General features: G+C 38.3%; 1 protein-coding gene across 8 annotated transcripts in view; it reads right to left on the bottom strand.

Moving 5' to 3' along the window:
- The window catches only part of LOC120932487 (protocadherin gamma-C5-like), a 721,441-nt gene that overhangs the window by 567,111 nt on the left and 129,758 nt on the right, over positions 1–24,572 (bottom strand). Inside the window, exon 1 of one of the 8 annotated variants that reach the window (XM_040344919.1) lies at positions 18,169–20,598. The exons of 5 other annotated variants lie outside the window; for them this stretch is intronic. In XM_040344919.1, coding sequence (XP_040200853.1) covers positions 18,169–20,583 — 2,415 coding nt within the window. In that variant the 5' untranslated portion in view covers positions 20,584–20,598. Of the gene's footprint in view, positions 1–1,393; positions 3,906–13,244; positions 15,755–18,168; positions 20,599–24,572 lie in introns of those variants that run through there. 2 more of the 8 variants (XM_040344934.1, XM_040344918.1) reach the window with 2 other exon arrangements.

Genomic DNA, 24,572 nt, shown 5'->3' with positions numbered 1-24,572 from the left:
TTGGTACAGTAAACATGTTTCTACTTCAAAGGTCTGGCCATTCTTTTTTCTTATGACATTGCACATGTGCTGTAAACAGCCGCCTTCTTTGAATCCTCCAATCCGACTATGCCCAATATACATTTTGCTAGATACAGTGGCCAATTAGGGTGCATTATACTAGCCAGTAGCCACAGTATAATGCTTGTTCACCAAGTTGTGCACTCTCTTTGTGTTGGGACACCCAGCAGTCAGCACAACCAGACTTGAAGTCGAGAGGTAAACTAACTCCACACTTGTACATTATATTGTAAATATGGTTTTGTGTGTAATTTGTAAATATTATTTAAGACAGGGGAGTTATACTGTACATTGTTTTCTAAATAATGTTTACTGTGTGATTTGTACATATTATGTAACCCTATCAATAAATGTGTATTGCAGATGGAACTACCTCTTTTGTGTAAAAACTCTCAGATCTAGCTGTGTATATGTAAATATTCCTACAGTGATTGAAGTGTATGGACATATACACGTAAACTAGTTAACAAATTTCAGTTATTAAACAATGTTATTTATACCATACTTTTCATTTCACCTCTTCTTCATATGGGTGCTTATATATCGAGATATATATTATTCAAAATGATATCAAGCTTTGAGTTTGCTTGGTATTGTCTCCCACACATGATATTTTAAGTGCCAGATAACAGTGGCTTAAAGCAGATGTCCGCTCAAAAAAAAAAATATTAAAAGCCAGCAGCTACAAATACTGCAGCTGCTGACTTTTAATATTAGGACACTTACCTGTCCTGAAGTCCAGCGGCGCCCGCAGCAGAGGACGAGTGATCGCTCGTCACCCTGCTGCTTCCCCCTCCATCCACGGTGAGGGAACCAGGAAGTGAAGCGCTCCGGCTTCACTGCCCGGTTCCCTACGGCGCATGCGCGAGTCGTGCTGCGCCCGCCGATTGGCTCCCGCTGTGTGCTGGGAGCCAAATGTTCCCAGCACACAACAGGGGACGGACGGGATGTCAGAAAAAAACTGTCTTTTGCCTGTGATGTGTGGCCGGAAGTGGGTGCAAATACCTGTCTTTAGACAGGTATCTGCACCCCCCTCCCCCTGAAAGGTGTCAAATGTGACACCGGAGGGGGGAGGGTGCCGATAAGCGTGATTTCACTTTAGGGTGGAGATCCGCTTTAAGAGATGCTTGCCAAACCAGGAGTTGCAATTGTATGTACAATAGCCAGTTTGAAAGCAAAAAACAGGCATGTAGGGGATTACAAATGGGCACAGAGTCAGAGTATCTGATGCCACAGATGCTTTTATTTAAAAGAAAAAAGCACAAATGAACAACTACTGCTAAATCACTTATAGCACAGTTTATATTTTGTAAAGGTCTTAAATAATTCTTACCTGTTTAAAACTAGTTGCATCTGAACATTCTTTTGAAATATCAGCTGTGGAAGGGTCACCAGTATCAATGAGATTGTCTGTGGGGACATTCTGGACTGGCTTCAGATAAGCAATTTCATTTTGCTTTGAGTCAAGAGTCACACACACATCATATGAGAATGGAAAAGGTAGACTTGTATCACTGATCTCTGAAGGACATCCAAGGGTGAACTGAGGGTATACATTTCTGTTATATACTCCTAAATTAGTTTGGGAGTTTGCTTTTCTGCATTTAAAAATAATTGTAGCCATCACAGTCACAATAAATAACATAGAAATCAGAGCTATAGCTATTACCAGATAAAATGATAGATTTGATGAGGTCTGTGATGTATTGGGTTGTCTCCTTATCTCTGGCACAACTTGCTGAAAGTTTTCAGCCATAACTAAATTCAGCGTTACTGTAGATGAAAGGGATGGGATACCATTGTCCTTTACCAGAATCACAATCTTTTGTCTAAAAGTTTCCTTGTCTGGAAGGTCTCGCCCTATTCTAATTTCACCTGTCTGCTGACCAATAGCAATTAGAGAAGGTTCAGAAACTTGTAACAAATGGTAGGAGAGCCAAGCATTGTGCCCAGAGTCAGCATCCACTGCTATCACTTTAGTCACTAGAAAACCTTTCTCAGCAGTATGAGGAATAAATTCGAATAACCCTGATTCTTCAGTATTCACAGATGGGTAAAGAATTTTAGGACTGTTATCATTCCTGTCAATGATGCATACTCTTACTGTGACATTACTGCTTAGAGCAGGAGTTCCACTGTCTTTGGCCATCACTTGGAACGGAAATTCTCGTAATTGTTCATAGTCAAAAGATCTTTGAGCATAAAGGATTCCAGTCATTGAGTTTATGGATATGTACGAAGATACGGGAATTTCTTCTATGTTACTGTTTAAAATGTTGTAAGTGATTTTTCCATTTTCATCACGGTCTTGATCTACAGCACGGACATTGAGTATTGAGGTTCCTGGTTGATTGTTCTCTGGAATATAGAAAATGTAGCGTATTTTCTCAAAAACAGGAGGATTGTCATTCACATCTGAAATAGCCAACTGAATAGTTTTATTGCTTGTCAAAGGAGGAGATCCATTATCCACACAATGGACTGTAATGTTATAAAAGGAATGTAATTCTCGATCCATGCTTGCGGCAGTTACAAGTTTATAATAACTGCTAGATGTTGGTAATAATTGAAAGGATATTGTGTTAGAGCTCTGGCAAGAAACCTCACCATTCATTCCAGAATCCAAATCCTGAACCTTGAATAATGCAATGACTGTACCTGGTGGTGAATCCTCTGGGACTGTTGAAGAGAGGGACGTGACTGTTATTTCTGGGACATTATCATTTATATCAACCACTTGAATTGATATTTTGCAGTGTGTGACATGCCCACCTCCATCTTTAGCTTCCACTGTCATTTCATAGCTGTCTGATGTTTCAAAGTCCAAATTTCCAGATATTTTAATAACCCCATTTAGATCCATAGCAACGATTTGCTGAGCATTTTCAGAAATTTGGCTAAACGTATAGGTAATTTGGGAATTAGAGCCTTCATCTTTGTCAGTTGCATTTAAACTAATCACTACAAAATCAAGAGGTGCATTTTCATGTAACCTTATATGATATTTGTCCTGGGAAAATACTGGATAATTATCATTCACATCTTGAACATCAATCTTTATTATCACTGTACCAGATTTTGGAGGAAGTCCACCATCAAAAGCAGTCAAAATTAATTCATAGGAACTTTGTCTTTCTCTGTCAAGTGGCTTTTCAAGTATTATTTCTGGGTACATAATTCCATCATTAGTATGTTTCTCCCCAAGACGAAAGTACTCAGAACTTGTAAGTGTATAGGTTTGAACAGCATTTTTGCCTAGGTCTGGATCTTTTGCAATGCCTAGTGCAAAATGTACCCCGGGTAAGGTAAGTTCACTTACTTCTATATCAAAAGATCTCTTTGAAAATATAGGCGAATTATCATTCACATCCTGAATTTCAATAGTAATTGTATAAAAATTCAAGGGCTTTTCTATGACTGCTTCAAAATTCAAAATACAGCTCTGTTTAGCCCCACATAATGCTTCTCTGTCAATGATTTCAGACACAAATAAGTCACCATTCTCCAAATTCACATTAATATATTGTTTCTTTTGTTGAGCAATCACTTGGAATTTTCTCATTGCAAGTTCCTTTACATTCACTCCGAGATCCTTTGCAACATTCCCAACTACAGATCCTTTCTTTAGTTCCTCTGGTATTGAGTATTGTAATTGTCCATAAATAGCACTGATCATAAAATAAATAAAACAAAATACTCGCCATGCCATAGCTCTCTGTGTTCTTCTGTATCCAGTATTATGATCCATTCTGCACAGGCAATTACATCAGTTCATCTTCTTTTAATAAATTAAGTAATACTGAAACTTCCAATATGTTTTGTGGAAATATTTAGAAAAATTCTAATGCCAACAAAAACAGTGGGAATAGTCCTGCAGTGTCACCTTCTAATCCGTACTGTAAGACTGTAGTACAATTCAAATGGTTTTATCATTCAGGCAGGATAAAATATTTTACAGTCCTATAGTGGCACTTAGAGTTTAAAATAGGGTATTGCAGGTTTGAAGACCTCACAATATCAAATATGTACTAGTTCTAATAATTTATAAGAATGTCATGTTTTCCATGAAGCATTGATTGGTTGGAAACATAATACATTTAACATACTTATGTAACAAATAAAAAATTACAATATATTAAAAATTATTGCATAAACAGCACTAGTGTCAATAAACTGAAAACCTTAAAAATTACGATTAACATTATTCAACAATAAAATACTTCCTATTGTTTATTTTAGTTTACAATTTTGACAAGGTTAGTTATGTATCACATTACAATGAAGCATGTAATGATTACATTTTTTTTACAACCACAGACCTAACTGTATTTACACAATAACAGAAAATGCTGCCCCACACTAACTGCAAAGTGGGAAGCAAGTTTGTGTGTCTTAAGTCACAGAGAGGCATAAAATGAATTCCTAAAGTGTTTCCCTTTGTAATTACTACAGCTGTAATATATTGTTATGATTATAACATGTGTTAATTGATTCCACCCGTGTGGCTCCTAAAGGCAGCCAAAATATATGAAATACAATAAGATCTTTTACTACCGCTCCCAGACATAAGAAGTATTTTAGCAGGATTAATTTACCATTGAAATGTTTATTGCCTGTTTATGAAGAAACATATTTTATAGTGTATGAGCAATACAACATCTTATTAATTATATGAAGCTATCAAGGTTGATTTACTAAAGGAAATTGGCTGTTCCTTTTGCAAGGGAATTTTCCCTTAGCTTAGTAAATGAGGTGAAGCTCTGTTGACTTCATCCTATCATGTGCAAGCAAAAATATATATTTTTTTTTTTGCTATTATTTATTTATGTACTTGGTATTCTGTGCAAAAATACATTTTCGCCACACTCTCTGAAGGGATGAGAGACACTGCACACCACTAGCTTAACAGTTCTGGGCATCATTTACTAGGGCACCTTGAGCAGCACTATAGGTGGTACCAGGAAAGGCTTGCCAGAAGACGACATGGTTCCTCCAGGCTAACTTGTCTTAGAAAAGGTGCGTTAGCACGTGCTAACGTGCATTCACATATGCGCACATGCACAAATATGTGCCATAGTGCGATTAGCTATGTGCATGCATGCATTAATGTGCGCAGCGCATCCTGTGAGAGATGAGGGTGCCATATGGGCTATTTAAACTGGGTCAGTATCCAGGATTAGTGCTGTCTTGTCTACAGCATTCCCGTGATTGTCCTGTTCCCTGTTTATCTGCATCTGATTTCAGTTACCCAGCCAGCTTGCTCTGACTTCTCCTGCTCTCCGACCATGGCTTGTACCATTCTCCAGTCTCTGCATCTGTATCTGGTCTGATCACACTGTGTATGACCCGGCTTGTCTGACTCTGTTTATGTTCCAGTCTATACAGAGCTATCTAGCTGCAAGCATCTGTCCATCTACCATTGGGACCTGCTCTTCCACTGACTACATCCAAGTACCAGCTTGTTCCAGCCCCCGGGACATCCGCTGCCATCTGGCATACCACTCAACTGGAAGCCCAGCAGCTAGCACAACTACTGGCACTTGTGCGACTGCACTCCTGTGCCACCTGTCTGCTCTGTCAGGGGCCCCAAGTCAGAGGTGTAAGAGAGGCCTTCCTCTGCATATCAGGTACGTGACAGCCTATATGCTTTTAGTAAATCAACCCTATGTTAAATATATATTTATAATTCACTATGCACAGCAGAACATAAGTGTTTGCTTTTTTTTAAAACAGTATTTTCAAACTCAGTACTGTACTGTTGCTCAGTTTTTTTATTTTGGAGAATGTTGTGTTTCAGATTAAAGTTGCCTGAAAAACAATACCCACAATAACTTGCCATCAATAAGGTACATAAAACATAGCATTTTCAAGTTGCATATTGTTTATATATTTCAATCACAAATCACATTGTAATTAAATTTGGGGGTTCTAAACACCTGTAACTCATCACCATTTGCACTTGCTTACTTTTCTTGATTCAGTTAAAAATATTATACAGAAATATGCATATTAAAAAGTTCTTAGCATTCTTTGACAGGAATTCCCAATTATTAAACTGAACAAAAGGAGATATTTAGCCCTAATGAGTCAGGTATAATCAATGAAGGTAACTGCATCCAGATTCTTATATTTCAAAATGTACTAGAGTTAGACTTGACAATCTATCCAACTATAATTGGTTCTTATTTGTAAAGTTATACTTACAGCTTTACAAAAAAGTGTTATGTTCTTAGTTCTATTTGAAATAAATATATAACACTAAACTTTCGCAGGCTAAACCTTAGGAAACTATAATACAGATGAAACTTTAAAATGTGTATCCATGTGCAATAATTTTTGGGGGGGATTTTATGCGCATGGATGTAACTTAAATTTTTTTACTACTTAAATACTTTTATAAATTCCTTAACTTTTTCATCACATAGGGGACAAAAAGTTTCCTATGTGATAATTTGTTGGTATAAAAAACACAAACAATTCACCAGTGGCTGGTCAAGAAAACTTCCAAGTCCATCTGGTAATCCTAATCAAAAGAAACAAATCTTCTGTCACTAAAGACACTGCAGCTCTCTTTTTTAATCTGCTGGGTGGAGGTCATGTATCTATACAGGAAAAGAGAAGGAAAAGATCGCACAGCCGCCCTAGTGTAATGCTGTTTATAAAAATAAATGATAAAAAAAATCCAGAAATTGCGCTCGCATTTGGAAGCACAAATAGAGGCATGTAGTAATCATGTTCTCCTCTCCTGGATGGCCCCTGTACAGCGTGCCAATAGACAAGGAACATCCAACCTCCCTAGAGCCGAATGGCAGCTCACAAGCCACCCAACATCACCTCCAGCATGCACTGCGGACCATGCATGCATCCAGACCAGCCAGTGTCAGGCTGCGATGATCACACCCACTGCAGGGGGAGAGCTGATGAAGACAGAAACCAGCATGTTAGCCTGACAATGCATTTTGGAGGTGTGCCCTCCCTCATCAAGTCACGCCCATGCCTTACTTGTATGGCTATTTATTATGAGTTATGTCACCTCCCATTAATCCCATCTTAAAAGGGCCATACCAAAAGAGGAAAAAACATGAAAATTACAACAGATAGGGCTAGTAACAACCTTATCTCAATTACATTATTAAAAACAATTGCGCACACAGAAGACTTCACATATAGAAATGATTATACGCTTAAAAAAATCAAACAGATTCATATAATAAATTCATAATCAAAAGTATCTGAATGAATGAAAATGAAAAATGTAATTAAATAAAAATAACAACAACAATACAACAGGAAACAGATGGCAGCTGGACCACCTGTACCTCATACGTATTGCCTCATAACTCTATCATAACAATTTCCAACACTAAAGAGGATAACTTATTATGTTGACTCACCCAAATATTTATACCCAAAGGGAAGGGGGAGGGGGAGAGAGAAGGGCAAATGGGGGAGGGAAAATGGGGAAGAGCAGGGTGTACACCTGCCGTGACCCCTCCCCCTTCCCTATTTAATAAAATATTTTTTGTTGACAGGTTCTTTTTAGGAGACATCCGGGAATTTGTGCCTTTAGGAATGTGTGTAAAGCACCCTGCTGTCAGGGTACATGTAGATATTCAACTATGTAAATTTGGCTTGACCCGACGTGATTGACGTTTTTCCCGAATGACGCATGCGCCGTCCGTGGAATTTCCCAGTGTGCATTGCTCCAAAGTACGCCGCAAGGACGTCATTGGTTTCGACGTGAACGTAAATGACGTCCAGCTCCATTCACGGACAAATTACGCAAACAACGTAAAAAATTCAAAATTCGACGTGGGAACGACGGCCATACTTAACATTGGTACGCCGCACTTACGCCACCATATAGCAGGGGTAAAAGCCTAACGTAAACAGCGTAAATGTACTGCGTCAGCCGGGCGTACGTTCGTGAATTTGTGTATCTAGCTGATTTAAATATTCTAGGCGTAAATCAGCATACACGCCAGCGTAAATATGCAGTTAAGATCCGACAGCATAAGAGACTTACGCCGGTCGGATCTAATAGAAATCTATGCGTAACTGATTCTATGAATCAGGCGCATAGATACGACCGGCCGGACTCAGAGATACGACGGCGTATCTGGAGATACGCCGTCGTATCTTCTTTCTGAATCTACCCCATACTGTAAAGGTCTTAATAAGTCATAATTTTCTGATCGCATAAACAAAAGTTCCAGAAAATGCTGCAACTGTTCATGCGCGCCAATCCTCCCACTATTATCAACATGCAATATTCTTTGCTGCATGTTTTAAACTACTACTACAAGTGCTTAATGGCCTGTGCACAATGCCACCAGATGTGTCAAAACAGAAGACCACATGAGCCTATTGTGAGAAGATTGCAGGGTCTTACATTTAAGCTGCTTTCTACCTTCCAAAATCCATATCAGAGACTGCTGTATGATGTAGTATGATGGCAAATAGCATGCAAATAGAGTGTCGGTGATAGAGATCAGTCTTTAGACAAATCCTCTTCAAGGTGAATTGGGCTGAAGGCACATTATAGTCACAATAGCCTAACGTGGAAGAAGTAAAAGAAAGAGACTCAGTGGATCTGGTGCCACATGTGTTCTGACATATTATGAGTAAATTGCTGTTGGTTAATAAGGCAATACTCCTTTATAAATAACTCAGTAAAAAGGGGGAAAGCTGCCGAAAGCCTCTTATTTACTTAATATTAGGGAAACACTTGGTTGAAAAGGCCAAACATGAAATATGAAGAAAGCATATCCTTTTATAGAGTGTACTTGTCTCAATTAAGAGCACTAAGTGCCATTTCTGTCTCCTGCTTCATTCCTCTGCTATCTGCATTGATCACTTCTGACTAGTTTATCTGACACCAAGAGAAAAAATGTGACAGGGAATGGAGCTCCGGCTAATTGACAGCCTCAGCTCTGTTCCTGTGTGCTGTGTGAAGGGGGTGTGTTCATTCCCTCCAATCAGCTCTCAAAGTTCTCCTCACTGAGGTCTGCAGAGTATAATTTCATTTTGTCTCCTGTTTACTGACAAGATTTATACATTTTAGACTTTGAATGGATGTAGAGAAGAGAAGACTTCAGATAAACAGGAAACTTTGCTGGGTATATGAAAGGGTTTGCAACCATTTTAAATACTTAAAATTACATTGACAAACACATAACACCAAGAGGAGTATGTTATGGTAAAACACATTAGAGCATTTTCTTGACAATAAGACTGTATGTATGAAGCATGTTTATCAAAGTATGCAGCACAGGTTTCATATTTCATACAGGAAGAACTGTTAAGATCTCTAAACATAAACTGTTAACACTGGCTATTTCTTTCTATAACTGGAAGGACAAACCAATGAAACCTAACATCAAAAAATAAAAAATAAATAACAAAACAAATGTTGTCTGCCACCTTCGTTTATAGTCATTGAGAGTCTTGCTGTACCCACTTCCATGACAGAAACAATGGTGCGCATTTAGAATTGTTTTTCCTGCCTAAAACACACTGACATTGACACTAACTGACACTGATACTAATTAAAAATGATGTAATTTAAATTCTACCCAAAATATGTATGCAATATAGAAACAAAATGTCAAACTTATAACCCGGTACTCTGGCCAACACAGGCAGGTCCACCATATTATTAAAAGATATTTTCCTGATGACGCATTCACGTATGCAAAACGCGTAGAGGCTTCTGGGTAATTCACATCTCGTCACGCGCCACCCCTGCAACACCTCCGCACGCCAAACAGCTCAACCACCGAGGCGTGGAACGCACGCCGGTGGGTACACATAGAGCAGGTACGCTGGGCAGACTGGTCCTGGTCAGACAGGCACAGACACATGCTTTTTATTTCAAGTACCATATTGGGGAGAGAGAGCAGCAGAAGTGCTGCGGAAAGAGGAGAAATACCTTTGGCTGATACCGTTATAGGCAGTTTGGCCTGAACCTTATTGGGGAAAGGAAACACCCTTGGCGGATATCTTTACAGGCATTAATTCCATCTTGGTCTGGTGAGCGCATATTTTGTAAAAAGGTGGTGGTGACACGGGTGAAAAGTCACGAATATTTGATTGATCTTCTTATGGAAATCTTAATGGAATTTGCACCTAATTTCATTTAAAGAGAAATAGACTGTTTTTTGGCACTGTTTTTATTGATTGATATAATATCGTTTATGGGCAGGATCACATTGTTTGAGCACATTGGTTATATTTGTTTTAACTTATTATTGATTAATTATTAATTAATTTATTTATGATTAAGAGCTGTAGGTGCATTGCATTATATATACACTTCTTCACGGAATCAGCGCAGTAATATGTGCATACACATATAAAAACTATCTTTCACAATGGGCATCTCCTCATGGCTTAATTGCCTTCTGCTTAACAACCTGTTCCATTTCATCTTACCTATCTGTGTGGTTTACTTTGTTATCCACATCTGTGGTAGGTATCATGTCATAGTCCTTATGGTATGTTTGTATTTAATTCTCATAGTCATTACTTGCTATCCACTCTTCCCCCTCAGGCAGAACATTTTGGGTTCCATATCCTCCCCTGTGGTACACTGATATCTTGTTAAAATATCCTTAAGGTGCTTTGACTGTTATATTGGGTCCATTGTGAACCCATGTGCTGTAAAGCAGGTGAGGGAACCCCCCAGTTGATCTAAAATATCTGTATCTGTGTATATATTGTTTCAATTATCTGTATACTTTGGTACAAATTCTCATTATGTCAATTTTTTATGTTTTTTTTTTCTATAAACGAATACACTGTTTTTGAATCGCTAGTGCATTTATATACAGTATGTGCATTAATCTCCTAAAGAAGCCATAGCCTGGCGAAACATGTTTTAATGCAATTTCTACTACTACTATGTTAATGTTTATTACCATAAAAATAGTATTTAAAAAAAAATGTGTTGGCCCCTGTAAAATCCTGTTCCTATTTTGCAAACAAATTTGTTTTTTTTTGGGTTGCCGTGCCGGGGAGACTCTCAGACACCAGACAGCTCTTCTTTGTCTACCCAAAATATGCTGACCATGATCTTTAACCCCTGGAAAACCTTGATCTTGTTGTTTTTCCTTTCTTTCCCTCTTTATTTTTTATTTATTTATTTATTACACACACTTGTTTGTATATATCTTCATTTTGTTCAAGAAGAGAAAGATACAATGTATATTCCTCTTCATTCAGAAGAGGAAGCAAACACAGGGTGGGCTCACAGTGACACAGTGATCACTGTAATAGCCAATCAGAGATGATCAGGTGACCCAGAACTGCGAGTCCTGGTCCAGATCGTTAGTAATAAACACATATGAGGCCCTACGGTAAAAGACCCACTTTGGTGAGGCCACATATATGCGTACAGTAGGCAGGAAGGGTTAAGTACAGAAAGAAAGCTCTTGTTGGTTAATGGATAGCTTTTTGTGTTTCTGATTCAGGACTGCTCATCTATGACATGATGAGAAAGTGTTATAACGCAAGGTTGCTAATCGTTTAAATAATTCCACATGTTTTTACAGGCAGGATATTATTATGTACTTGTATTAATGTTGTAGTATAAAGGCTACACAATGTATACTGCTGATATACTCATTCTAATTAGGGATTGAAATACAACCAATCAAAATTACTCAGGGGGTATAAATATCTGCAAGAATATGGTGGTCCTCATGGCTTTCCTGAAGACTTGATTTGCAAAACTAGTCAAAAATCTTACGGCCGCCAGAAGACTGTGATCAATCAATGCAATCAATATCCTGAAGCGTTTACTGACCTTTATTCATTTGGAAGTCACTGGAGCTACGGTGAGTGGGCACTTCTTATTGGTGATTTGTTGGAGGATCACTCTTTAGATATAAGAAGATCACACGTGTATGGTGTGGAATCATCACGTTTAATTTATGGACTTTATCTATGGACTTTCTTTTTCTAGATGTTTCATGTTGAAGTTCATATAGAGCATATTTCCCCTTTTTTTATTTCATCATATAAGTCAACCTAAACCTATGGATTTCAATGGAATTGGACAATATAGAGCAGGAATGACAAACTCAGATTAAAATTCAGAGGCCAAAATCTTCCCAAAGACAAACTTCTTCACCACTCTAGCCAGAGTGGGTATAGTGCACCTGGATAGGCCTCTTTCACCTGCCTACCAGCCAGAGCGTCACTCGGAAACTTTAGGTTGAAGTCTCTGCCACAGACCCTCTTAAAGGTGGAGATAATCTCAGTCCAAAATCCTTCTCAACTGGATTCAGCACCCGGATCTCCGTCAAAGAGCTTTAGTTACATCAGGAAACTGATAGGTGACCATCGTCCAGCGTCTCAGGTACGAAGTGTCCTTCGATGAGCAAAAAGACCTCTCCTGAGAAACCAGCCTTGTGCTCGGTGTTCCCCAGACAGGTTCTCCATTGATCGGCTTCCTCCCACTTTGGATGGACAGCACAGGACCACTTGCAAATTGTAGACTCAGTCTGCCTACCGAGTCTACGAGGTAGCTTAATGCTCCGGATCAACGTGGTCCCAGAGCCAGGAACACTGCAACACACACACCCCGGCCAGGAGGGCAACACACGGGGGTGGTGGGACGACTGCCCAGATGGAAGGCGGCAGGGCGGCGACCCCGAACCAATGGCATCTGCCCCTAAATACCCCTCCCCAGCATGCACAGCGAGGCGATCAACCCGCCTGATTGGCTGCTGAGGAGAAGTATCAACACGACCCTGATTCCACTGCTGCCACCTACCGTCCGGGGGGGCCTGAAGTCCCCAGACAGGATGATAGGCACACAGTACAGCCAGGGCTGGAACAGAGGCCTTAAATTTAGCCAAATAAACCTGAGTCATTTTAACCCTCTGACCCCCTTCTAAATTTACGACAGCGCCTACTATGAAAGTAGCCAGGCGCTACACTAATATTGTAAAAGTGTTGTATCATTAATTTTAATATAATGTAATCATAATATAAACCTAAGCTTACTGTAGGAAATTCAGTGAGCATACATGGAATTTTGACATAGGAACCCTTTATAGCAATATTATGTATGTTTGCAATATATTTTAAAAGGCAAAGCACACTTCTTCTAAAATACACAACACAGCTGACAACATTCAATTAGAAATGCAAAGATTGAATAGTTTTCTTTAGCATACCTGAGCTTCACTAGTAGAAACATCCACAGGAGCTAAAGCACCAGTATCAATGAGGTTGCCTGTAGGGACATTCTGGACTGGTTTCAGAAAAGCAATTTCATTCTGCTTTGAGTCAAGTGTCACACACACATCATAGGAAAAAGGAAAAGGTAAACTTGTATCACTGATCTCAGAAGGGCATCCCAGAGTAAACTGAGGGTACACATTTCGATTATATATTCCCATGTTTGGTGTGGAACTTGTTTTTCTGCATTTATAGATAATTGTAGTCACCACTGCCACAATAAATAACAAAGAAATTAGAGCTATTGCTATTGATAGATAGAATGTTACATTAGATGAAACATCTGAAATATTAATTTGCCGTTTGATCTCTGGCACAACTTGCTGAAAGCTGTCAGCAACAACCAAATTTAAAATGACTGTAGATGACAGGATTGGGACTCCATTGTCTTTCACCAAAACCACAACTTTCTGTCTTAAAGAATCCATGCCTGGTAGGTCACGTACGAGTTTGATTTCCCCAGTTTGTTGACCAATTGTAAAAAAAGATGGTTCAGGAGCTTGTAGTAAATGGTAAGACAGCCAGGCATTGTGTCCAGAGTCAGCATCTACTGCAATCACTTTGGTCACTAAAAAACCTTTTTCAGCGGTGCAAGGAATAAATTCAAAAAGTGTAGATCCCTCAGTGTCTGATGATGGGTAAAGAATCTTGGGAGCATTGTCATTTTTGTCAAGTATACATATCTTCACTGTGGAATTACTAGTTAGAGGACGAGATCCACTGTCTTTAGCCATCACTTGGAACTGAATCTCCCGTAACTGTTCATAGTCAAATGATCTTTGAGCATAAAGTACCCCAGTCACTGAATTGATGGACACATATGATGACACAGGTATGTCTTCTATGATGCTAGTTATGATGCTATATGTGATTTTTCCATTCTCACTATAATCTGGATCTGAAGCACGGACACTGAGTATTGAGGTGCCCTGCTGATTATTTTCCACAATGTAGATTACATAGTTAATCTTCTCAAAAACAGGAGGGTTATCATTCACATCTGTGATAGCCAACTGAATGGTTTTATTGCTGGAGAGTGGGGGAGATCCATTATCCACACACTGAACTGTTATATTGTACACAATTGTTTTTTCTCGATCCATGCTTGCAGCAGTGACAAGTTTATAATAACTTGTAGATGAGGGTATTAGTTGAAAAGGCAACAAGTTGGAGATCTGACAAACAACTTCACTGTTTATTCCAGAATCTAAGTCACGAACATTAATTAATGCTATGACTGTACCAAGTGGCGCATCCTCTGGAATTGTTGATGAGACAGATGTGATTGTAATTTGTGGGACATTATCATTCACATCGATCACTTGTATTGATATTTTGCAGTGTGTAACAAGGCCCCCACCATCTTTAGCTTCCACAGTCATTTCATAAGTATCTGATGATTCAAAGTCCAAATTTGCTGTTAGTTTTATATTTCCATTATTGGGATCTATAACAAATATTTGTTTTTCATTTTGAGGTATGTGGTTAAGTGAAAATGTTACAATGCCATTAGAACCTTCGTCTTCATCAGTTGTATTTAAATGAATTATTACAAAACCAACAGGTACATTTTCAAGTAATCTTATGTGATATGTGTCTTGAGTAAATGCAGGAAAATTGTCATTAAAATCTTGCACAGCAATCTTTACTACAGCAGTACCAGATTTTGGGAAAGTTCCACCATCTGCTGCAGTTAAAATTAGCTCATAGAAACTTTGTTTTTCTCTGTCAAGTGATTTTTCTAGTATAATTTCTGGATATATAATTCCATCTTTAGTAATTTTCTCCCCCAGGCTAAAATATTCATTGACTGTAAGAATATATGTTTTTACAGAATTACTTCCCAGGTCTGGATCACTTGCATAACCTAAAGGGAAGCGTGCCCCTGGTGAAGTTACCTCATTTATTTCAATATAAAAAAAAATCTTAGAAAATGCAGGTGAATTGTCATTCACATCCTGGATTTCAATAGAGATTGTATAAAAATTTAGAGGATTTTCAATTACAGCCTCAAGGTTTAAAAAGCAGCTTGGTTTAGCACCACATAAAGTTTCCCTGTCAATTCTGTCAGACACAAGTAAGTCTCCATTATCCAAATTAACCCGGAAATACTGTTTTTTTGCTTGAGAAATAACTTGAAATTTTCTTACTGCCAATCCTTTCACATCTAATCCAAGGTCTTTTGCCACATTCCCGACCACAGATCCGATCTTCAATTCTTCAGGAATGGAGTACTGTAACTGACCACATATAATCCTGATAAAAATCAAAATAAAACAAAAAATTTGCCATGCCATTATCCTCTGTGTGCTTCTGTATCTTCTATTACCATGTGTATGTATTCTTCTTCCACTGGTCCATAAAACAAGAATATAACCTTAAATGATAGATATACTGTAAATAGAAGATATACAAATATCCAGGTACTTCAGAATGCAGGACTAAATATTGCTGTATCTTCTCCTGAGCAGCACTGTGAAAATGTAGTGAAATCCGTTTGATTTCAACGTCCAGGCAGTGTAAAATGTTTTACAGTCCAACAGTGCCACTTAGAGTCCAAAATGAGGTAGTGAAATTTCTGTGCTCAAAGCATCATTTAAGGTTTTACCAGCATTAAAATACATCAAGCAGTGCACATTTGTTAAATTAGCTCTTTTATCATGCCTAATCTTAACGTTTCAAAGACAGTAAATAAAATGACTCACTCACTACATCTTTCAATACATATTACATAAAGTAGCTATGTTTTACTAATGTTAATCTATAGGAACATACATTTACAAAAGATAAGTAACAACATTTTTTTAGATCCTTTCCTAACTTCCACTACTGTTTTTCCAACAGAGTTGCACATGCACAGTTTGGCTATATTAGTCATTTAACATATGACAAAATGATATACATAACTCAGAATCAGATATCCTTTTCAAATTGCAATGTCATTATTTACATCTGTGCCCAATATAAAACAAAAATACAACAAACTTTAAATATTCCCAAAAAGTTATTAAATATATACAAACTCCATAAAATGCTGTCTTCAATAACAACAATGCCAATACTTTACAAAACTCCAATACTTTACCGCTATGACTAAGCACCGCTAAAAAGGTGTGAACACATCAGCTATTTATCTGTGATGCGTATACGTATTATCCGTATGCTGTATGTACTGTTTTCCATTCAATAAAGACATCATCTTGGAGTGCAGCTATCCGGATCTTTTTTGTTTACTCTTTTGTTTAGGTGAACAATCAAAAGTGACAAAGGGTCTTGTCTTTACACACCAAAGTGATAGTCCCCTTGATTTACACAATATTGAGATCAGATACAACTCAAATAAACCACACCCATATGCAAATCACGGTGTCTTTTTTCCAATGTTAGTTTCTCACACAAGTATTTAATAAATGAAGAGTCATAGCGAGTGTGTGAGGCCATATCTTAGTGCAAGCTGTCACAATGCTTTGCTCCTCCAAACTTGTTTCATCTCTAAAGATTTTATCAGGAACAAGCAATGGAATGTGTCCCTGCACAGTGTGCGGGGACCGCCCTGTTATCCGCCGGCTCAGCGGGGATCAACGGAGCGATCCCCGCTGAGGAAGCGGAGGTTCGCGGGGCGGATCATCACTGATCCGCCCCGTGTGAAAGAGCACTTAATGTGTTTATAAAATCTGGTTGCACTGTCCTAAGGTAGAAAAAAAAGAAAAAAAAAAAGAAAAAAATCTTGGTGTTTAGTGTCACTATATTTTTTGTCTCATCTACTAGTGGAAAGTAGCTACTGCATTTTCCAGTGTATAAGATGATACTTTTGTCTAAAGTCATTAGACTAAAAATTGAGTTCCGTCTTATACATGGAAGTAAGCTGAGGAGAGAACCGTGTGGTTACAAAACTGCAAACAGATTTTCTCCTATCACTAGCCTCCAATCATGAGCAAAACTGCCAATAGCTTGTCTCTGCAAACAGGCTTCCTCCAATCACGAGTCTTATGTTACTGATGCTAGCTGATACTGAACAAACCAATTGGAACACATCCCGTTGGAAGTGGAGAGTGTGTAGGCAGTGCACAGATGCGGATGTGGATGATCTCACATATATATACAGTGACTCAGAAGACAGCAGTGACACAATAGAAGTTGAAGAAACTGATGTCTAGAACTAATAGTGATGATGAAGAAAGCAGTGATGTAACAGAGGCTGAAGAAAGTGATATGCTCAATTGCTGTGTGATGCATATTATCACAGTACTGGTATGTAAATGTTACCTAATTACTAAATAAAATAAATATATTATTTATGTTCAAAATATTGATTTCTTAATTTTGGGTTGGAAAAGTGGGGATCATCTTATACACGGGAGCATCCTATACATTTAAAAATACGGTATATAACAACATGCAAACTGCTTTATAAAACTCTAAATAGTCCAGTGACGTCACGGGGGCAGTACAATTCCAACTCATACTGCTATGCTCTGTTAATAAATAAGTGTACAATCCAAACAGGGTTCTAGAAACTATTGAGCAGAAGTGGAGGAGAAGGGAGCCCACATTTAAGGATGTGGTACAGGCAAAAATTCCAAAGAAACTATTTATTAGTTTACTACTGATGGGCTAGTAGAGAATTTGTGTCCACAGGAGTGAATCCTAGCTCTTCACTCTTTTGAGATTTTTTCATCACTAGTAGAGGTACAAGATAAATAATAATTTACAAGAAATGTATTAATACACCAAATGTAATTCAAAATGTTATTCATATATGCCAGACCTGAATCATAAAAAACACAAAAAAAATACTACTCCAGGTCAGATTGCCATGCTAAAAGAATACTACTGGAAACAAAATATGGTTGAACATACCTGCACGCCATTAAAGGCTAAATCTTGCTTTGTGAAACCATTGACAGCAGATGAGTCCTCAGTGTCAATGAGATTGTCTGTAGGGACATTCTGGGCTGGTTTCAAATAAGCAATTTCATTCTGCTTTGAGTCAAGAGTCACACACATGTCGTATGAGAATGGAAAAGGCAAGCTTGCATCACTAATCTCAGAAGGACATCCCAGGGTGAACTGAGGATAAATATTTCTATTATAAGATCCTAACGTTGGGGTACTTGTTTTCCTGCATTTGTAAACTATTGTAGCAATCACTGTTAATATGAATAAAAGGGAAATCAGAGCTATAGATATTACTAAGTAAAATGTTACATTGTATGAAGATTCTGATGGTTTGGGTTGTCGTCTAATTTCTGGTACAACTTGATGAAAGTTTTCAGCCACAACCAAATTAAATGTGACAGTAGCTGAAAGGGATGGGGATCCATTGTCCTTCACCAAAACCACAATTTTTTGCCTTAAGGATGCCATGTCTTGAAGGTCTCGACCTATCTTGAGTTCACCAGTTTGCTGGTTAAGAATAAATAAAGATGGATCAGAACCTTGTAATATGTGATAGGAAAGCCAGGCATTGTGGCCAGAGTCAGCATCTACTGCAATTACTTTGGTTACAAGATAACCCTTCTCAGCTGAGTGTGGGATAAATTCAAACAGGGCAGATTCTTCTGCATCTGATGGTGGGTAGAGAATCTTAGGAACATTATCATTCTTATCTATGATACATATCCTTACTGAGACATTACTACTTAGAGGAGGTGATCCACTATCTTTAGCCATCACCTGGAATTGAATCTCCCGTAACTGTTCATAATCAAATGATCTTTGAGCATAAAGAGTCCCTGTCATGGAGTTCATGGAAACATATGAAGACACTGGAATTTCCTCTATGTTGCTATTTAAAATACTGTATGCAATTTTTCCATTCATATCCTTATCGTGATCTGAAGCATGCACATTGTGTATGGAAGTCCCAGGTTGATTGTTTTCTGCAATGTAAACAATGTAGTTGGAAGTTTCAAAAACAGGTGGATGGTCATTCACATCTGAGATTTTCACCTGAATAGTTTTATTGCTAGAAAGAGGAAGAGATCCGCTATCCACACAGAGGATTGAAATATTGTAAAAAGAGTTTCTCTCCCGATCCATGCTTGCCGCAGTTACAAGTTTATAGTAGGTGTTTGATGAGGGTATTAACTGAAAAGGCAAAGTATTTGAGATCTGACAGACAGCTTCACCATTTATTCCAGAGTCTAAATCAAGAATATTAATTAATGCGATGACTGTACCAGGGACCGAATCCTCTGGAATTACTGGAGACAAGGAGGTAACTGTTATTTCAGGGGCATTATCATTTACATCAATCACTTGTATTGATAACTTACAGTGGGTGACATGACCACCACCATCCTTCGCTTCTATTGTGATTTCATAAGTCTCTGCAGCTTCATAGTCCAAAGTTCCTATTAGTTTCACATCACCACTTACAGAACTAACGTTAAATATTTCACGCGCATTTTTAGGAATGTGATTAAATGAATAGGTTATTCGAGCATTTGAACCGTCATCTTTATCAGTTGCATTTAAATTAATTACTAGAAAATCAAGGGGTGCATTTTCAAGTATTCTTACATGATACGTGTCTTGAGAAAACACAGGAAAATTGTCATTAACATCTTCAACTGCAATCCTGAGTAAGGCAGTTCCAGATTTGGGAGGTATTCCACCATCTATAGCAGTTAAAATTAATTCGTACAAACTTTGTTTTTCTCTATCTAAAGTTTTTTCTAAAATAATTTCAGGGTATTTGATTCCATCCATAGTAATCCTTTCTCCAAGGCTAAAGTATTCAGTAGCAGATAGTTGGTATCTTTGTATAGAGTTGGAACCTACATCTGGATCCTGTGCATTGCCCAAGGCAAAGTGCGCCCCAGGTGAAGTAAGCTCACTAATCCCTATATCAAAATGTTTCTTAGAAAAGGAAGGTGCATTGTCATTAACATCTTGGATTTCAATTGTGACAGTATAAAAACTTAGAGGACTTTCCATTACAGCCTCAAGGTTTAAAACACAATTTGGTTTAGATCCACATACTGTTTCTCTGTCAATACAGTCATACACAAGTAAATCTCCATTTTCAAGATTAACGCTGAAGTACTGTTTTTTGACTTTGGGAATAATCTGAAACTTTCTTAATGTTAATTCTGCAACATCTAGTCCTAAGTCGTTTGCCATATTACCAACCACAGAACCTCTCTTCATTTCTTCAGGTATTGAGTACTGTAACTGACCAAGGATAGCATCTATAAGAAATAAAAGAAACCAAAGTACTTGCCATGCTGCTATAAGCTGTATATTTCTGTATCTTCTGGAATCCTTCATTATGAGCAGACAGATCTCTATTGTTCAGTCAAAACTCTGTGACAATTGTCCAGATAAGTCAAGTTAAGTCCAGATTGCAAGATGTACAAATGAAATTCTGCAGTATGTCCTACTGAGGGATCTGATTTAAAGACTGAAACATAATGTGGCTTCCACATGAAGGTGAATAAAAGATTCTACAGTGTAATAGTGACATCTTGTGGTTACAAGGAGGTGTTGAGGCTAAATTAAACAAGCTACTTTTAAAAAATACAGTAAGTATTCAGAACATTGAAGTGAAATTAGTTTGTTATTTTAATGTTAAACATTAATGGAAATATATACAGTTTACAAAAAAAATTGTCTTGATAGATTTGTTTTGCTAACCAAAAATGCAGAAGGCCTTATAACAAATGACCACATGTTGACAATATATACAGTGCTTATTCTGAGATACATAACAATGAGGTTGGTTTACTAAAGGCAAATAGGCTGTTCACTTTGCAAGGGAAATTGCACTTTGCTAGGAATATATATATATATATATATATATATATATATATATATATATATATATATATATATATATATATATATATATATATATATATATATATATATATATATATATATTGGTATTTTTTTTTGCAGTGAACCTATAGAGAACACTACATATCAAAACTGATATCAAGATTATTAGTTTAACCATATCTGCATATTTTTTCTTTCAAACTGATCCTAGTATTTGTCATTTAAAAATTAAATATGGGCGGGTCTAACCATCATTAAATTATTAGTACATTCATATTTTACTTTGGCATTTACAGTAGTTGGGCATATACAGTAGCTATATTGAATAATTAACTAAATACTGAATATATATTTAACCGTTTACTACTGCTGTTGTAACTACTGCAGCGGCAGTACCAGCAAGTAAAAATCTGAATTCCCAACCCCGGATTTACACGCAAATGCTCTGCCCTGCGCACTTCTGGGTTCAGAGCTGTCAAACTCAGCATATCAAGTGCTTTTTTGTAACACATTCTAGGCATTGGTGTGCAAGTCTGACTGAGAGGGATAATTCTGGGGAAAAACATTGATGTTATCTCTAAATCAATAGGCTGTAAATAGGCTGTGCTTTTAAAGTCTCTGTACCGTAATGTCTTAAGCAACTTTGAGGTTTTACTTATTTTCTATCTATTTATTAGACAAAGCTTTGATTTTTATATTTTACTAAAACACTGAGCACTATATTGTGCTTGTTTTCATTAATATTTTTTGAGTGTATGTTTTATTTAAAATACAAATTTTAAAACAGTGCCACTAATGTTGGCATTGAAGGAAGCTAAAGCTGTCTTATTGAAGTAAGCAAGTGTCTTGGTGGGGATGGTTTGTGGTTTGGTTTAGGTTATGGTGCTGAATTGGTTGCCAATTACAGTGATTGGTCTATAGGAGAGTGGGGGTGCAAGGCTTAGTGCCAAAGCCTTATCTGTCAGAGAAGCTCAGCATTTAGTCACGACAAGAAGGTTTGGGAAACTAGTGCAATTATCTACAGGGACATCCAGGTTCCTCCATTTCATTCCTGCAGCAGTTTGTCTTCCTAATGTTACAGAATCTCTACAAAACAAAGTAATTATGGATTTGGATTCTGAAATTTAAGTTGAAAATTTAGATCCTATTACCATATTTATCGGCGTATACCGCGCACTATTTTGCCCTGAAAATCAGGGCAAAATCGTGGGTGCGCGATATACGCCGATACCCGCTTTCCCGCCACGAGTTTGAATACTGCGCCCGCATATAGCGAGCGCAGTACACTCGTGAATCTTCGGGCAGTCTCGGCGCCTCTCGTACTGACGTCCTGACGTCCTGAGCGTACAGGACGTCAGTGCGAGAGGCGCCCGAGCCTGCCCGAAGATTCACGAGTGTACTGCGCTCGCTATATGCGGGCGCAGTATTCAAAGTCATGGCGGGAAACGAGCGGGAGGACGCCGCCGAAGATGGACACCGGTCCCGCCGAAGATGGACACCGGACCCGCCGAAGATGGACACCGGACCCGCCGAAGATGGACACCGGACCCGCCGAAGATGGACGCCGGACCCGCCGAAGATGGACGCCTGACCCGCCGAAGAGGACACCTGTAGCCGCAGAAGGACGCCGGACCCGACGAGGTCGCAGATGGACGCCGCGCAAGACACCAAAACTGTAAGTACAAAAAAACAAAAAATCTTTTTTTCCCACAGGATTGGGGGCCACTTTGGGGGTGCGCGGTATATGCCAGAGCACGTTATACCGCGATAAATACGGTATTATTTTTTGTCAAATTGGCATGCCAATGTTTTCTGACAATAGACCCCACTCACTTCCCCTCCAGCTGCCATTTCCAGGTGTGAGGCCATGAATCTATGCAGCGACATATCCTGTAAATGGCCAGTGGCCCATCATCCCCCTGTGATAGCATTAGTCCTGAATGTGTGAACACTATTATCTGAATACCTGTATACTGGATACAGTATGTATATAGTAAGATACATAAATAGAAATATAGATACATATATTGATAGACAATATGGGATCTATTGTACCGGGTGGGCCATTTATATGGATACACCTTAATAAAATGGGAATGGTTGGTGATATTAACTTCCTGTTTGTGGCACATTAGTATATGTGAGGGGGGAAACTTTTCAAGATGGGTGGTGACCATGGCGGCCATTTTGAAGTCGGCCATTTTGAATCCAACTTTTGTTTTTTCAATAGGAAGAAGGTCATGTGACACATCAAACTTATTCGGAATTTCACAAGAAAACAATGGTGTGCTTGGTTTTAACATAACTTAATTCTTCTTTTTCGTAACTTTATTCTTTCATGAGTTATTTACAAGTTTCTCTTTGTTTACAGCCATTGACATGTCGCCGAGGTTAACACGTGCGGAGCGGATAGAAATTGTGTTGATGTCTGGTGAACGCAGTAACCGAGTCATTGCAGCAGATTTCAATGCAAGACAGCATACGAGACCACCCATCTCCCATGCTACAGTTAGAAAACTGCTTGCTAAGTTTCGTCAAACTGGTTCAGTGTTGGATTTGCCAAAATGTGGACGCATGAAATCTGTCACTAATGAAGAAACATCAGTGGCTGTCCTAGCTTCATTCAGCAAGAGCCCACAGTGTAGCACTCGCCGCATGTCACTGGAGAGCACATTGAACACATTTTATAAGTGGTCAGAAACTTGTAAATAACTAATGAAAGAATTAAGTTATGTTAAAACCAAGCACACCATTGTTTTTTTGTGAAACTCCGAATAAGTTTGATGTGTCACATGACCTTCTTCCTATTGAAAAAACAAAAGTTGGATTCAAAATGGCCGACTTCAAAATGGCCACCATGGTCACCACCCATCTTGAAAAGTTTCCCCCCTCACATATACTAATGTGCCACAAACAGGAAGTTAATATCACCAACCAATCCCATTTTATTAAGGTGTATCCATATAAATGGCCCACCCTGTACAGCCATATTTTACTTTTTCATAAGGCCAGCATGTATTATAATTCATAATGTAATTAGCTAACTTGCAAAGTTAAAGAATAAGTCTGATGAGCAGATAGTTTTAGTTAAAATTCCAATGTTTATCTTAAAGTAATTTTTAACATAATCACCACTTTTTACACACTAAGGCCCAGATTCTCAAAGGAGATACGACGGCGTATCTCCAGATACGCCGTCATATCTCTGCATATATCTCTGCATATCTCTGCTATATGAGGCGTACATGAGGCGTACCAATGTTAAGTATGGACGTCGTTCCCGCGTCGAATTTTGAAAGTTTTACGCCGTTTGCGTAAGTCGTTCGCGAATAGGGCTGGGCGTCATTTGCGTTCACGTCGAAAGCATTGGCTTCTTGCGGGTTAATTTGGAGCATGCGCACTGGGATACTTTCACGGACAGCGCATGCGCTGTTCGTAAAAAGTGTCATTTACGTGGGGTCACATAAAATTTACATCAC

This window comes from Rana temporaria, chromosome 3 (assembly GCF_905171775.1).
Source record: "Rana temporaria chromosome 3, aRanTem1.1, whole genome shotgun sequence".
Classification (NCBI taxonomy): Eukaryota; Metazoa; Chordata; class Amphibia; order Anura; family Ranidae; genus Rana; species Rana temporaria.
Note: the sequence above shows the minus strand (reverse complement) of the source record. Positions and strands in the feature narration are given on the sequence as shown.